This window comes from Urocitellus parryii, chromosome 1, assembly GCF_045843805.1.
Source record: "Urocitellus parryii isolate mUroPar1 chromosome 1, mUroPar1.hap1, whole genome shotgun sequence".
NCBI classification, from domain to species: domain Eukaryota; kingdom Metazoa; phylum Chordata; class Mammalia; order Rodentia; family Sciuridae; genus Urocitellus; species Urocitellus parryii.
This window is the reverse complement of record NC_135531.1, coordinates 172,572,899-172,590,561: the sequence shown is the minus strand read 5'-3', so window position 1 is coordinate 172,590,561 and position 17,663 is coordinate 172,572,899. Positions and strand designations below refer to the sequence as shown.

General features: G+C 41.4%; 1 protein-coding gene across 1 annotated transcript in view; it reads left to right on the top strand.

Annotated features, from left to right (window-relative positions):
* Mgat5 (alpha-1,6-mannosylglycoprotein 6-beta-N-acetylglucosaminyltransferase) overlaps positions 1 to 17,663 on the top strand; it is a 331,078-nt gene that overhangs the window by 228,319 nt on the left and 85,096 nt on the right. The window contains exon 12 of the mRNA XM_077798161.1: positions 14,800 to 14,933. Coding sequence (XP_077654287.1) covers positions 14,800 to 14,933 — 134 coding nt within the window. The remainder of the gene's footprint in view (positions 1 to 14,799; positions 14,934 to 17,663) is intronic.

Sequence of the window (17,663 nt, the reverse complement as noted above, 5' to 3'; positions counted from 1 at the left end):
TCTCTTCTAGAAATGGAAGGCCACATGAGTTAAGCAGTTAATTTGGATGCACAGAATAAAGATTGCCCATTTCCCCAAAATGTCAGTATAATTTTAATCCAGAGATTCCTGTTTCTGATCTGTCAATCTGTTTGGTTTGTCAAGTCAGGAACTAGGAAACCTGTGGCCAGCCTTTTCCCCACGTGGCTGCCCAAACTTCTCTTTGTAGGTAACCACCCAAAGCTCACTGAATGTAACTGTGAACACCCTGGACTAACCCTTAGGTGTTGGGCCCGAGGAGGGAGAATTAAGAAAGGAAACAGCTAATAATTGGTTTGTGTTTAAATGTTCTTTTTTAGCTCAGAGAAATTGACGAGAACGTGTTGTATGTGTGACAGCATTATTATTTTTCCTGGAGCTATATTGTCCTGTTCGGAACCTGCCCTTGGGCCAGTTCAGGGCACATTAGGTGACAGATGACTGTCAGCCTGGTGAGGCATTAGAGTTAGCCTACAGTTTGACTTTGCATGAAACTTTTGGAGATTAGGGCAAGTCACACAGGAACTTAAAAAGTGAACTGAGTGTAAGTGACATAAGGTGTTTCCTATGTCCAAAATGGCCCAAACTGACTGAATGATGTAGTAGGCCCTCCAACAGATGGCGTTTCCCTGTCTCTAGGCTGTAGAAGGAGAGGTGTAGAAGGAAAGGGTAGAATGGTGGAATACAGCGTCTGGCAAACCTATTTTTGTTTTCATGGATGGAGGGTTTAAAATTATTAGTTGATTGAATTGAAAGAAGTTCACTGTTTAAAATGTAACTATGGTCAGAAACATGGAGTAAATTCTATCAGGCTGGGAGGGGTATTAATTTCCTAACTCTGACTCAGAATTCAGAAATGAGGAGGAAGCTTAACACGTTTCATTGCCTTTAAAAAAAGAAAAAAAAGGGAAAAAAAACCTGCATGCCCAAACATCAGCAATCACTCATAACACCAAAAGCAGTGTTTTGATCATGCATTCATAGTAAGAAATATTTGTACTATTATTTGAAACTGTTATAGTATAGGGAACAAGGTTTTCAGTATATAAGAAAGAGGAGTACTTAAAGAATTTAAGTAAAAAACACTCTTTAGTTTGAAAAAGAAATATCAATATGAATATCTTTTTTTTCTTTAAAAAGAAAATGTTTTTTAATTATATACTTTGGAAAGAACGAGGAGTAAAGGTAGCTGAGTGAGTGGCAGTGAATATTCGAGTGCTCTGATTGGGATTTCCTAAATACCTTTTGCTGCCTCCAAGGATAAATAGTTGGTTTTAGGTCTGAGGCCAGAGATATTTGAGATGGGATGCCTTATGCCAAAAGGGAAGGAAGTGAAGAAGGACCACTGGGGTGGGGTTAGGAGGACACAGGATCCCCAGATGGGGTAGTCTGAGCATCAAAAGAAAACTGACTGCACTGGATTGAAATCAAACACGTAAAAAATAATAAGTCCAGAATGATGTGCCGAGGAAGAAAAGTCCCACAAAATGTAGCCGGTCACCTTTGCAAGTTGCTAGGATACCAACTCATTACTCTGAAAGAGAGGGTGGGGAATCCAGCTTTGATCCTCCCGCCTTTCTAGCACAAATTATATTTGAAGGTAATTAAGTGGTTGATGAGAAAAAGTTGTTAATCATGGGAAAATCAGGGCTAATAAATGTAAAAGAAATAGAGAATTAGAAAATCAGCGTTTTGAAACTCTTAATGAGACGGTGCAGTGAGTCATCATCAATGGCTGCTAAATCCATCAGGTAACCGGTTGATGGAAAACTTTCTCGAGGACGAGGCTGCCTTGAATAGAGGAAGTATGCAAATGAATAGGGAAATGAAGCAGTTCCAGATATTCATCATGTCAAGCTGTGCCTGGGCTAGAGAATTTGCAGTAGAAAACAGTATCTCCTGCACCCCACAATCCAGGACCTCCCCACAGTGAACTTGGATGCAGCCTTGCCGGAGATTCCTTGCTTCCCACATGACAAAGGAGTTGGGTCCAGTCCAACTGGCTGGGTAAACTAGTGGTTATTCTAGTGGTTTGAAAGGAAAGACTGTTCATCTAAAAATAAGAAAAAGACGTCAGAAGTTAGTATTCATGCCTTGTTAGTTTTTAAAGCATTTGCCATGGCTTCTATGTATGGCTGATAGTACTCATATAATTGATGTATAAATATGCACATATATTGCAGTGTATTGAGACTCTTGTATGTTTATTTTTTTCTACTGTTGGGATGCATGATGAAAAAAATATTAGAGACTGCAGAAAGAGTGTTATACTTGGCGAATCATGTCTTCAAGTTCATCTGTCTTAGGAATTTAGCTGTATTCTGGCAGGTGTGCAGTGCAGGGAGCCCAGCACAAGAAAAAGAGAAAAACACACATTCGTGCTGCATCTTTAGAAGCAGTGAAGTGAAACACGCTAGACTGAAATGCTGTTGCCTCTTAAAAATATTGATGCTGTGTTTCTTACTTGGACTCTTCTGTTTCTCCTGTAATTTCTCGATAAGCCGATGGGTTTCTGTTGTCAAAAAAGCCTTGTTTTTCTGTATTGTTTTACCAACATCTTGGAAGGTCTCTGGAATGACTCTCCCTGTGTATTCTGCTCACAGCTGGACATTTTAGGATGTGTTAGCTGACTAGGCCTGATCCCTTCCTAAGCAGCTTCTAGAGAAACTTGGTGGTCAGGCAACACTGAGGCCTTTTGATTAGTACTGTTAAGTGATGGCCTTTTCCAGAAGCTGGTAAATCCTGTTGTTCCTCTTTCTAGGCCCTGGTTTCTGCTTTTATCTCTTGTCCGAATGCAAGAGTGGCTTCCACACTGGCCTCTAAGGTCTTCTTACGTCTCCAGAGCCAGCTCTTGAAAGCTTAACCTGTTCCTCCTTACAGCCACAGTGCCTTCCCTTTGTCCACGTTCAGACCTTATAGCCAAGTGCTGACCACCCTAGGCTCTCTGGCCTCAAGCCTGCCTTCCCTTCTCTGCCCCATCACACACCTCACAGGGTCCTGGCACCTCTGAAGGTGCCACCCAGATTCCTTTCCACCCCTGCCTCCTTGAAATCATACATTTAGCAACATTTTCTTGGTTGAAGACAATTTCATTGATTTTTCTCCATTTTTCCAATCGAATATGAAAAGAAGAGCAACCATATTATAAAAACTGGGAAAACTCTCCCCTGCTGAAAACAGCTCCCCCAACACAGTGTAACCGTTGCTATCTTTTCCATGTGTTTATTTTTTATCTTATGGTTTTTACATTTTATATTTTATTTTAGTTGTGATATACATACTAAAATTTTGTGTCTGTTTTTCCACTTAATGTATCATGTTCTTTAAGATTCTACTCAGATTTGAAAGCCATTTCTTGCACTGTTTTAAAGTCCACCAAGTGGCTGTCTCTTAATTTGTATTTATTCGGGGATGTTGTGTTATCTCGGTAGAGAATTAATGTGGCTTTTTCTATGCTTGCCAAGTACATGGGTTGGCTCTATAGCTAGGCATTATTTCTATCCCTGTCTTTAATCTACTGAGAACACTACTTGTTTTAAACTCTTGAAGGCAATATCTTTTTTTTTTCAGTCTCAAAAAGGTATTTATACCTCAAACAAAGAAAAAAAATCTGCCCATACCACATAGAAAAATAAAAGAGAACGTATTTGCCCATACCACTTGAAAGAGAAAAAATAAAACCCCCAAATTGACTTACACTGTGCATTACTCTTTATTTGGATAGTTCTAATTATCTCTATGACACCCACTTTCACAACCTCATCTGGCTTATGTGAAAATATTGTCCAGGGTGAAAATCTCGTCTTTCCCTGGAGACTGGCTGAAAGTAGCAAAAGCAGCCATTAGGAGTGCACAGCCCTGGTTTCAGGCAGACTTCAGCTCAGACCTTATTTGTATATCAGTGCCCTTTGCAATCGAGGCTGCTGGCAGCTTCAGTGTTTATATCACTGCCATGGAGCGCTTCCTCATTCCCTCAGCAAAACTGAATAAGGTCATTTTATTTATTTGTGGAGTAACTGCAGCACTTTGAACATCATTCATGATGTGAAGACACTGGAAAATTTGCCTCCTGGGTTCTCACATTTTGTGCTGAGTCCATGCTGGGGAATGGTCAGCATTTCTTGGTGCATGTAGAAATTGGCAGCAGAAAAGACAGGGAGCTGTAACAGGGAGCTGAATGAAGAACACAATGTGGAGTCTGGAGCATATATATATCACTTAGAGCCTTCCCGTTTCACTCCCAACTCCTTTGATTTTTTTTTTTTTTTTAAACCACCCAAACCCTTCCCAAATCCCTGTAAGGTGCTGTGTGGAAGGGTAAAGAGGTGACTAAGCCTGAGAATTTTATTTTACCTAAGAGAGTGCATTTAATTTACATTTGAATCTTTAGTTGGCTGTTGACTTTGCCCAGTTCAAAATATGCCTCTTGACCTGCAGGGATCCCTAAGTCTCTGCTCTCTAGAAGCCTACTTTCAGAACAGTCAGGAGGTACACACACACAAACACATGGCCTGTCATACCTCCACTTTAGAAGTTACAGACCCAGTTGAATGGAGCAGAGAGAACTTGAGGTAGAGGTGAGGCGCATCCTACCTGTCCTGTCGCTCAATCCTGGGAGTGTTACCCAGTGGGAGCCACCAACTTCTCCAGCTTTCCAGCTGCAAGATGAGAATGACCTCTTCACAGGACAGCGAGAGGACCCTAGTTCACAGGGAGATGATGTAGGCTAGAGTGGAAAGGTATGTAGAGGAGGAGAAGAAACAGGGACAGCTGACATAAACCCAATCCTTGGACAAAGTTACTGGAAAAGAAGGCAGGGCAGAGTAGTGACTGCTTCCTGGGGTCATCCCCCTGGAGATTCCAGAATAATGCCTTCCACTTACCCAAGCCGTACCTCTTCAGCCAATGATACTTTTTCATTTTTAGTGTTCTTTCTCCTTTAAGGATTCTAGGGTCAGGTGTTGAAGGAAATGTCTGCACTATTCTTATTTAACATCTGTAGGTGAGGAGCTAATTGAGTAAGTGCCAGGGATCAGGGTTGGTGGGAGAGAGGAGCCATAAGAAGGTCACATCACTTGCTGCTGTCTGCCATCTTGGTGCCCACACTTCACATAGGTAATCCCATCTTGTTCCTGCTAATCAGCTAAGTGTCAAAGGTTGAAATGTAACCTGCCCAAGATGGTAAGTCACAAACTGGGATGGGAACCCAGCACTGTCTTATAGTTCCTTCATCCTCTTTCCCCTCTGCTAGGGGCTCCGAATTTTGAGCATACATTAAAATTACCTGAAGAACTTATTAAAATATGTTGCTTGAATTTCTAACAAGTCCTGGGTGATGTTGATGCTGCCAGTCCCGGGACCACACTTGGAGAATCACCGCCCTGTATCACACTGAGAATCAAGTAGCTGAGGTGAGGTGATGGACACAGGCTTCAGTGTCTCTTTGAACTTGGAAGTCTAGCCTGTGCCGCTTGACATGTCTCAGTCTATCAGGATTGGCCAGTCTATCAGGATTTTCTAACAGTCTTAGAAAAAGACTATCTCTTTGGAAATATTTGTGCACCATTTTTTCCCCCTCTCTGGTTTGAAGTGAATTCTCTGTGGCTCCAGACAGCAGGGTTCTTCCTAGCTCTCTACTTCATTGCCCGGTAACTACTCCTCCGAGCCTTTGAAATCAGCAGGTAGCCTTAGTCTATTGTTTCAGTTTCCTTGGACAAGCAAAACAGGACTAAAGCTACAATTATGAAATGACCAAATTGTCACTCGTGAGATTCAGCATGTGGTTGTTCAGCGTGGAGTGAGCAACATAGTGTAGTGGCAAAAGTTTTAGTGCATAAGGCTGTAGAGGCCTTGTGTTCTTACTGGTCCCTCCCAGTGTCCCTGTGAGCAAGGGTGAGCTAGGGCCATGGCTCCCAGTTTACAGATGAGAAATGAGGAGGCTCCCTTAGCATAGCTCACCTACAACTATGGATATAGGAGTAGAGCTGGAACTCACCAAACCCTATTAACACAGAGCCATCTAGTCCCCTTCCTTGGGGCATCGTGGCAGGGATGGAAAAACTCCTCTCTCATCTTCTATTTCTCAAATGAGTGTCTTGGAGCAGCATGGAAACCTCCAAGGAGGCTTCACGTGTACTCATTTATACACTTGCAAAGTCGAACTCCTGTCCTGATTCCTACAATACCTGGCTCCTGCTGGCCTCTTACATCTTGTCTTGCCTCCTCTTGGCTTCTGAGTTCCTTCTGGGATACCTGGTTCTCTCAATATCCAAGCAGCTGCTTGTGCTGATGCTTTGCTTGCAATTCCTGTCCCTACTTTCTCCCAACACCTACAAACATACACCCCAGGTCTGCTCATCCTTCAGGGAGGTGTCACATCCTTTGAAAACCTTCCCAGAGCCAGGCACTCCTGCTCTATGGCTCTCACGGGGTCCATGTTCCAGCCCAGGTACCACTTTGTAAGCTCCACCAGTGCGATCCTGCCAAGTGCTCAGCACCTGAGGTGGCCCCCTTCACATCACTGATGTTAAGTGAATACTTAACACAGCCTCCACAGCCTTATTAATGGATGAAGAACCAATAGACTCAGTTTTCCCCCAATTAAGTTAATTAAAACTTGAGTCAGAGCATAGCCCTGCTCTGCTTAAAATGCTGTGGCTCCTGTGGCATCTTGGAAAAGGCAGATTATTCTCATGGTCTCAAGGATCTGGGTCATACCACACCTCTTACTACATTTCTTCTCCCTTGTCTCTCGACTCCTTAATGTTTCTGAAGTAGGCCAGACACACACTGTACCCCTGGACTTTTACCATGACTGCCGCATCTTCTGGAACGTCCTTCCCTTAGACTTCCCCATCCCTTCCTCAGGTCTTTAACTTAGAAATCACTTTGCTGAGACTTACCTTTATCTTGAATCCTTTGTCCTCCAACTTCCTATGCTGCTCCCCTATTTTACTTCCCTCCATAATTTTATTTACCTCCTGGTATTTGTTTCACTTTTATTTTTTCTCCTCCCCGATGTCTGATGGTTGAGATTTTGTCTGTTTTATTCATTGCCGAAAGTCAATATCACCTGGCATGTGGTAGGCATTCAAAATGCATTCATTTATCAAATTAAATTGAAGGATAAGCCCTGTCCTATTTTTACTGCATGCAGTAATGCAGGAAAGGGTAAGAAGTGTTGTGAAGATAACAGAGGTTTTCATGAGGCTGGTGGCCTCATCTTACTTTCTTCTTTGTATAGAAAGTACAAGTATGTGGCTAGGACTTTAGAATTTGTTCAATCCACACCGATTGTCATTGTCATTATAATGGCATTCTAACTCTGAATTGCTTTCAGGATTTGGGACTCATAGCTAATTTTTATTTACATGATTAGATCAGACTGGTGGCTTAAGGTCCACAAATTTTGCCTGACAAAACAGGAATTTCAGGATGAGCCACCTCTCCTTCCTGCAAATGGTAAACCTGTTGGCCATAGCTGAGGATCAGTTGCTTCCATGCACAATTTTACTTTCAGGCATGAGAGGCAAAGGAGCTGTTTGTGATTCAAACTGCCTTTTTGGCCTTTCGCTTGGATCTGGAGGACTTTTGCCTTTTACTTCTGTGCAGATCAGTGAGTAATAGAATCTGCCTCGCGGTTCCTCCTGTCTACCTCTCAGCCTTCAGGAGTGATGTTCTTCTAAGGAGTCCATTCCCTCCTAAATTGCTTTTTGACACTTGAAGAATTCACTCGGGTGTGTCTTCTGTCAACAGTTCAAGCACTCATCTTTTCAACTCAGCAGTACATTATAGTTTTCCTCACCTGCATTCCGGCCTTCTCTCTCAAAGAGACTAGCATTATCACCATTTGAACAAAATCACTTTGGTTAAAATTTGAAGCATAATATCACTATATGTGGCTTTAAAAATCAGATTATTTCTTGTGTCATGCAACTTCATTTTGCAAGGAAGCTTTTTCTGGAATGTGAATTTTTTTTTCTTCTGTGAATTGGCCAAAGTGTTAGGAACATGATGGTAGTCAGTATTCTTCCCAGCATTTTTTATGATGTTTTTCAAATGTCCAGGAAAAAGTAGAAGAAATTCATACTAGAAACCCACCCCCTAAGCCTTACAGTTAACACTTTGCTTTAATTATTCTGTGACATCAATCTTTATCTTATTCCTCTTCATTCATTAAAAAAGAACCTTTAGATGCTCAGCATGTCATCTTAAAGAGAGTTCAGTTTTAGTTAGAACATCTGTGTGTTTATATTCTCTTATGTGCCGCACTGAGTTGTTTTGTTTGTTATCTTTTTGTCCTTCTCTCCAGCTCAACAAAGGGACACCCATGCCACCTTGTTCACTAATACAATCCTTAGTTCCTACATTGTTACCTACTCAGAGTGCTTGGTAAATGTGCTGAATCTGAATGAAGGGACAGTGTTTAGAATCCTATGATGCTGGGTTTTTAAGTCTATATCTCTGATTTATTTTCTTTACAACATCTATTTTGGGGCCTAGATAAATAGACAGGTTAATTTATCAACTCAGTAAATATTTATTGAGTAACTATAATATAAGCATGAACTCGGTTCTAGATTAGAGTGACAAGTTATCGTGACTAATGATTAATCTCCAGAATGGGCCTTGGTTTTGAAGCGTGTGTGCAAAGAGCATGGTATTGGAGGTAAAGTCAAACTAATTAATCAAGCATTCATCATTAAATTGAACCAAAAAATATTTACTGGATGCCTGCTATGCTGTGTGCTCTAGGAAGTCAAGTTAAGCACAGCCAGTCCTCAGGGAGTGTACAGTTTATTAGGGGAGGACAGTAGTGAATGATGAGGGCTCTAACTCTTCATGGTGTCAGAAAGCTGAGGAGGGGCACTTAGCCTGGCTTGGGGAGTCAGGAAGTCTCTCAATTGGGAGCTGAGACCTATAGGGAGGAGGAAACCATAGACATGTGAGACACATGCCAGTGTGAGATGAGACGGAAAAACACAACCCAAGTGGGTCAGCATGGAGCAGAGTTTTCACTGGGAGTATGGCCAGAAACAAAGTTGGAATGACAGCTACACTGTGCCCTGCATAATCCTGAGGGAGGTAAAGATTTTCAGCAGGAAACCACTATCATCACAAATTTCAGAACAGTGTTTTACAAGTCTTGTCAAGGAACACAGAGGGTGGATTGGGTCTAGAGATCTGTGAGGAAGGAGCACAGTCATAGGTACAGAGACTGCTTGGAAATGTACCGCAGAGTGTATGATGCAGGCATATGCAATATCTATTGATTTAAGTAGCCAAGAGTTGGAGCCACCCTAAATGTCTTATGATATGGTGGATTAGATAGGCTGTCTATCAGATTGGCTTGGTCACAAGGATGTGTTGGTTCTTATCACTGGGAACTAGGGCAGCACGGAATTCAGGGATCAGAGCATATTTTTATTCTTTCTGTATCGCAGTGTTGCCCATCTCCGGGTTGGTGTCCTTCTCAGGCAAGTTGTTCTCACACAGGGGGACCACAGGGGGCCCACCTGTGGCTCTAGACCTCTACCCTGGCAGCTTTGTGACTGTAGTGGAAAGACATTGACTTCAAAAGTAGCTCTCACTAATCATGTAGAATGGCAGCAGTCAAAGGGTCAGGACTGACACCATTCCACCTGCAGCAGTAGAATCCCTCACATTCGGGAAAGGATGGTCAGTCCCACAGGGATTGGCAGGCTAGAGTCTTAGGGCATCTTCTCGTGACTGGATCAGTTCAGGCACATGGAGCATCACCGTATTGTGCTACTTCAACAGCAGTGATGAGCTGTGATTGTTACTTAGAGAGGTATCTGTGGCACATCGTATAAGTTTAAAAAGTTTACAAGAGTAGATGTAATAGGATTCAATTTAATTTTGAGGATGAGAAAGATCCATAAGCCTAGAGGGGAAAAAGCCCTCTAATAGAGGTAATTTCTAGGTGGTGAGATGATGAGTAACTTTTTTTCCTCTCTCATATCTTTTTGTTATCTGAAAAAAAGTTTTCACACGCAAGATGTACTTCGGTTATAATCAGGAAAGCCAATAAAATCATTTGTATTTGGGGGAAAGAAAAGCTTGTTTATTGCAAAGTCTTGGCAAAAATCAATGAGGCCTGAACTAAAAATGATGGAGAGAGGAGAGAGAGTTGATGGATTTTGAGAACCTGACATTCCTGGGATTTGGTGACTGGCTGTGAGGGCGGAGGAAGGAGCCCAGGCTGACTGTGGGGTTTCTGCCCTTAGCTGCAGGGTGGTGTGGGTATAAGGCAGTATTCTTAGAGGTGTTTGGGACTCAGTGATAGAAAAATACAGAAACTTGTAGAATTGTGCAATTGAAAGGTCAATTTGACTTGATAAAAATTTGGAATTCTATTTTAAAAGAAGACACATTACTGCTTAATATAGTGTGTATTTCATTTATTAAGTAATTGGGAAGCTCCTGAAGGCGGAAACTCTGTAATCACCCAATTCCTAGCACATAACCTGGTTTGTAGAATGAGCACTCTAAAATGATTCTCGCTGAGTGAGGTTGTCAAGCTCATCTAATAGAATTTGTTAACACACACACACACACACACACACACACATATTTACGTGTGTGTATATATATATATTTTTAAATATATCAAAGGACACATAATTGAGTATATTATGGGGGTACAGTGAGACATAGATATGTGTGTATATATACACACACATATATGTCTATAAATATATATATGTATACACACATATAGATATATATATATACACATAGACTGATAGTGTATATGTGTGTGTGTGTGTGTGTGTGTATAATGATCAGATCAGAGTAATTGGTATGTCCATCATCTCATATTTACCAAGTCTTTGTGTTGGAAACACTCAAATCCTCTCTGCTAGTCATTTTTGAAATACACAATTTATTATTGCCAGTCTTATTTGCCCTCCTGAAATTTAATAAGAATTTTGTCTTAAATCATTTTAAGGTCCCCACAAATGTTTAGCAAATTGGTTCTAGTTTGTAAAAGGTGGACCATAGTCCTGCATACATATGGCAGAGGTTGCTCACAAAATTGTAATGCTTTGTATTACAACATGTGTAAACATATATGTATATACACATACATACACATAATAATTTTACATATAGACATAACTACATATATATAGATATGTTCATATGCATTTTTTTCTGTCTTATGTGTATTTTGTTCTATCTTATGAAATTATTTTCCATTAGAGCATGGTTTACTACTACAGTTCACAGCGTCCAAAAAATAAAATATTTTGACTACAAGGCTTTATATTAAAGTGGTGTCAGGATGTTGGAACCAGCCACTCTGGTTCTCAATCCCAGCACCATCACCCCTGTTAGCACATAGTCTTGGGTACTTTAAGTACCTCTCTGTTTTCTCACCTGAACAAACATGTTATGGGATTTTTTTGATAAAATGAAAGACTCACTATAACATTCTTAGCACAGAACTCAGATGTAGTGAGAACTCAAATATCAGCTTTGTTTTTCAGTCCCTTTTGTTTATCTTCTGGGATGGACTGATTACAGAAAGTACAGGATTTCCTGCATCTCATTTATGATGGGATTTCTTTGATTTATCTTGAAATGTAAATACATACTCTCTGAAACTTTCCCAACACAACTAAAGTCTGTGTTCATCTTAAGGAAGAGCAAAAGAGAAAGCTTGGGCTGAGGTTGGGTCTCCAGGGAAAGGTCATTCTAGGTAGCATCAGCCTGGATTTGTGTCTTTTAATGAATTGTAAGCAATATGAAGAACGACTAGTATTGAGGCTGGGGTGCACTCTTCAGATGATACCAAGCCAGGTCCCAGCTGGTCAGCTCCCTACAAACAAAAGCAAGCCACACCTGGCCTGTGGAGAGTCCAAGCTAAGCAAACACTTATGCTGATAAGGCTTAGTGTCTCGTGATAAGTTGAGTGTTACCTGGAAAGAGAGAGAGGGCCTGGCTGATTACATGTGTAGTGCCCTTATAAACCTCTGTGATCCTGAACCACACATGTGTGCAGGTTGCTGCTCCTCATGTTGATGTCTCACAGTGGAAGGTGAGGGTTGAGATGGAAAATAGTTGGATGAAGTTGTAGACAGCTCATGTGTGTCATTTGTTCTTCCTGTAGGGTCCATATCAGTTTAGTACCAAATGATGTCAGTCATAAGAAGGCAAAAGCCTGCCATTCCTTACACATCTTTGGAATACATTACTTAGTACTTTCCTTCCCTGACACTATTCATGCTATAATCTAGGGGAAGCTTTGACACAAAATTATACATACATATACACACACGTATATATATTTTATGTATATTATATATGCATTTTTTCTTCTGGTGGTTTAATGTTCATTTCATTTTTGACTACACCTTCTATAGTATAACATGAAATAAGACCCACTAAGTATTTTGCACACTTGATTCTTTCTTTCCGAAGTTACCTACATAGGGAACGAATAACTGAAGTATCTCAAGAATAGCATTTACTTAGCATATATTTTTTTTCTGGAAATAAAGAGCACAATTCCAAAGCTGAGAGTGTCAGATTCTAATTCAAAACTTCTAGAGTAACAAAAGCTCTAGGAAGGAACTTGACAAGCTGCCTTAATGATGTTTAGGGTGAATACCTCCCCCATGCTTTTTCAAATCCTCTTCCCTCCCAGAGCTCCTCAAAAAGAAAAAGGGGGATAAAAAAGAAGCCTTTGCCTCTTGTTGGCAGTAGAATTTATTCCATAATTTACTTTTTCAGCCAACTGCAGTCGTTGCCCTTGCCTCTGGGCACTTGTTCAAAAACACAGAATTGAAATAACAGATTGGCCAGACCGAGCACAACTCCCCAGTCACAACCCTATTATCTCCTCGTTCTGTCACCCCCATTAGGCAAAGGCCTGGGAGACCGGATGGTGACAATGCGTATTTATGTAGCTCGCACATCTCTGCAGCTCTAGGCTTTCTGCCAGTGTCCCTCTTCCCCCTTGTGCCTCCCCGTGCAGGACCACTGAGAATGGGTCTGGGGAAGCTGATCCCTAGGTCTGCACTGCAGCCACCTCTGCGTTTCTTCAAGGGCTCTGAGCCACCTTCCTATCTGGGAAAGGGTCTTCATCCTGAGAAAACCAGAGCCAGACCAAGGGACCCACCTCTCCTGCTTGTGAACTTCCCACCTGTGAATGGACATGGTGGGAGCTGCAGTGTGTGGATTTTACTGAATCTCTGGTCTATCTCAATTACCAGGAGGAATTTGGGTTTGTGATATTCATAACCATTCTCTTCAGGTCAGATCAAACAGCAAATTGCTTCACTTAATATCAGCTGTGTATGGTCTCTGCTGGGCCATCTCTGGAAAGAAGCAGAGATGTCTCTGAATAGGACAAAGGTGAAAGAGAGGAGGAGAGTCTCTGTTTAATCATGGCAGGATTATTTTCTGATTATTGCCTCCTGGTGAAATTCCTTGTGATATTATAGGCATGAGGTGCAAACATTGACTATGGTATCATTCCCCACTTGGGGAAATGTTAAAACAGGGAAGCTGTATAGGGCTGAGGAGGTAGCTCCCTGTTAGATTGTTGGCCTACCATGTGGGAGGCCCTGGGTTCCATCCCCAGTACTGCAAAAACTAAATAACAATAAATAAATTGTAGAGTCCATATAAGAGAGATCCACAGGAAAACACTTTTTCTCTCTCTTGGAGCAGTCTACCTTGTGGACACTGTTCATGTGTGATGGTTGACTTTTTGAACTGGTTTATACTCTACCTTGTATTCCGTGTACAGTCCATGCACTTGTTCAATGTAGCCCCTTAATTATAGTCATTCATGATTTAATGAGGTATCTTCTGAAAAATGTACCCTTGTTAGGTTATTGTGTCATTATGGTTAATGGGTATTAATGCAAAAATCACAGGGTACACTCTGTAAAAATTGAGATAGTGGTGATGTCACTATGCCTTATAAATCTTATGGAACTGCCATCATATATGAGGTGTATTATTGACCCAAACGTCATTATAGGGCACATAACTGTACTTTGATTAGTAATTCTAAGAGGAGGTGAAAATTTTGGGTTATACTTCTTGATTTTTGCCCCCAACCTCTTTTATGCAACTGGATAGTAAACACATCTGGAGTCAGATCAGATTTTATGAGAGTCCTACCCTGTTCAGAACCACCTATTCCCTGAGCATGGTAGTGCAAGCCTATAATCCCAGGAATTTGGGAGGCTGAAGCACGAGGATCGCGCAAATTCCAAACCAGCCTCGGCAACTTAGTGAGACCCTGTCTCAAAATAAAAAGTAAAAAGGACTGAGCATACAGCTCAGTGATAATGTGCCCCAGTGTTTTAATACCAAGTGTGCCTCCCACCCCCAGGAAAACAAAAAACAGAACCACCAATTCAGCCCTTGTCCCCTACAGATCTCTGGCCATTAAGAGGTGAAACCAGAAGGAGGGCCTCTCTGCCAGGAGACTAGCATTGTACTGAGAAAACGAGGAGAGCACACAGCTTAATGATTTTTAGACAGATGGATTTTCCCCTGAGAAGAGCAGGATTTGGTTTAAATTAGTCCACCCTGGAGAGAATTATTGCCATGTGTGGGTTCTGCCCAGGATATGTGGGAGAGGACAATTCCTCGCCCCTCCTAGGTGAGAAAGAACAGGGTGAAATGGAAGCCTCTGCTAAATGGGGAGAGGGCTTGTTTTAAAGCTATAATTGTTGCTGCTGCTGCTGCTGCTGCTGATCAAACCCTAACCGCCCTGTCCTTTGCTTTCTACATCAGCTCACACCCCAGACAACAGTTTTCTGGGGTTTGTGGTCGAGCAGCACCTGAACTCCAGCGACATCCACCACATTAATGAAATCAAAAGGCAGAACCAGTCCCTTGTGTATGGCAAAGTGGATAGCTTCTGGAAGGTGAGTCAGCCTGTGTACGTGTCGCTCTCTCTGAACACCAGCTTGTTGGGTAATTTAATTTAACTTTGATCCAGAGAGTAATCAAGCCAAGTGCCCAGGGCTTAATGGGATCTGCTTAGACGTAAACAAGAATGTTCAGGGGTTGGTTGCTGCAGTATTTGGGCATCTAACCAAGGATTTAGTTGGTCATCCATCCTTATAGCAGCTGTACAGCAGACCCTTTAACTCTGCATGTCCAAAGTGACACCTTGGAGCTTCTTTCACAGTCAGCCAGTACCCGAGGTTTCCACATCCACACGCTCAACCAACTGCAGATTGAATGTATTCTGGAAAAAAAAAAAATTGTGTCTGTACTGAAAATATACAGACATTTGTTTTCTTGTCATTCTCTTAACAATACAGAACAACAAGTATTTACATAGCATTTACATCATATTAAGTATTTTAAGTAATGTGGAGATGATTTATAGTGTATCGGAGGAAATATGTAGATTCTATGCAAATACTGTGCTATTTTATATAAGGTACTTAAGCATCCTCAGATTTTGTTATTCTTGAATGTCCTATAACCAATCTCTTGTGGATATAGAGGGAAAATGGTACTTGTTTCCTAGAGCAAGGGCTCCAGGGGTGCAGATGTCTTTCTGAAGCTGGGCACTTCACAGAGACCCTTTGCCAACTGAGTTTTTGCCTCTGCCCAGTGAAGGTAGGCAGCTCCCTTTCCTGGGGAATGAGGCAGCGTCATGATCTTTGATTATGGTCAGTTCACACTTACCCTGGAAAGGTGGTTGGTAGCCAGCTTGCTCAGGGAGGCTGAATGAAACAGAGCTGAACCAGATGTTCCAAGAGCACCCAACTATTGGGCCCCAAAGGGTCTCCCTGCCCTCCCGAGATGATTTCCACAGTATACCTGAGGCAGGTACAATAATAGACAAACCAGACAGGGCGTGACTTGTTGACAGGCAATGCAAATTCTTTTATATGGCAAATTAGCCTCAGAAGACGAATGTCATAATTTTGAGGATTGTTTGTAAAGGGCAGAAATCTCCAGAACTTCAAAACATGATTGTTCTTAAATAAAATCCTTTACTGAAGGATCCATAAATTGTGGTTTCATGTTATCCTGTCTCGGCTATCGAGGAAGTTAGAAATCCTGCAACTGAGGGAACACAGCTGTGCAGGGTGATGAGTCCCTTTTTTTCTGACTCATGTTCAGAAAAGGAAAGGCAGTGTCCCACCCCTCAGCTCTGTAGTGCTAAGTATTGCAAAGGGACAATGAATTTGGCCCATTTCAAGGGACATTGATTTAATTCCAGATAAGGGAATTTGTTATAAACAGCAAGATTCTTGGTTTAGTATAGTAGTTCCCAAATGGGGACAGTTTTACTCCGCCTCCCACCCCACCCCACCCCACATCCGCCAGGGGGATATTTGGCAATGTCTGGAGATCATTTCAATTGTCACATTTAGGATGCATACTATAGCATCTAGTAGGTGGAGGCCAGGGATGCTGTAAACATCCTGCAATATACAGAGAAATACCTAGCGTCAAATATCAGCAATGATATTTATTAGTAAATAAGAATTTACTAATATTTACTGATATTATCAGTAAATAAGAATTATTTCCTATGTCTATTACAGGTTGAACATTCCTAATCCAAAAATTTGAAATCCAACATGATTTTTGAGCTCTGACATGATGCTACAAGGTGTGTAAGATCCCACACCAGACCTCATGTGATGGGTCATAGTCAAAACTCATGTGCACTAAAAACATTGTATAAAATTACCTTCAGGTTGTATGTATAAGGCACATATGAAACAAAAATGGAATTTTGTGTTTAGATGTGTGTCCCATCTTTAAGATACTTCATCATATATATGCAGATATTCTAAAATCTGGAAAAAAAATTCAAACACTCAGTTTCAAGTATTTCAGATTAAGGATACTCAACCCATATTCCCCACACTTTCTCTTCTCAAGTAAAATAAAATCAATCTAGATTTAGCTGGCTGAGATGCCGCCATTAATTTATACATCTTTGCTTCCCCTGTATCAAAACGTGCTCCATGTTGATGGTGCATTTTGGGGTGATTTTCAGCTGAACTCTGGTTAAGAAGGGCATGTTGGGTGTTCTCATTCGCAGTGTGGTTGTAGCATGGGTGGATCATGGCACTGACTTTAGGAACAGCCAGCCTTTTAAAGGGTGCAACTCTCTTCTCTGCAGCTGCTCAGAGAAAATAGCTTGTATGTCTGAGCGGGCTTGACCTTGAAATTATATCACTTCTGTTTTGGAACCAAATGCAGCCCCCTTCTGGGTGCCTCTGGCAGCGTTGTCTGTTTCCCTAGAAAAGCAAGACAATAGTTTGGGTTGTGAAACCTTTTGGGTTGCCTGTTTGGGTTAAATTAATGCTACCACTAAAACCATGATGTCTTTGATGCCAGTCAGAATCCCAGAAGTGTTAACTATGTTGCTTAAATGATCAGCGACATGATTCAGAAATTCCTCTGTATTTTGACCTGTTAAAACTATGCAGGTGATCTGATCTTCCACATACCAGTGCCACCTAAGGATTACAAATGGCTTAGCGACAGTGTGTCTACATTCATCTTTTCCTGAGTACTCAAAATCAAGGATGATGTTTCAATTTTATGACATCATTCCAGCATTCTGTGCCAAGAAAAGCCCCCCCAAAAGATGAAAATACTTTAAAATTTTCACATGT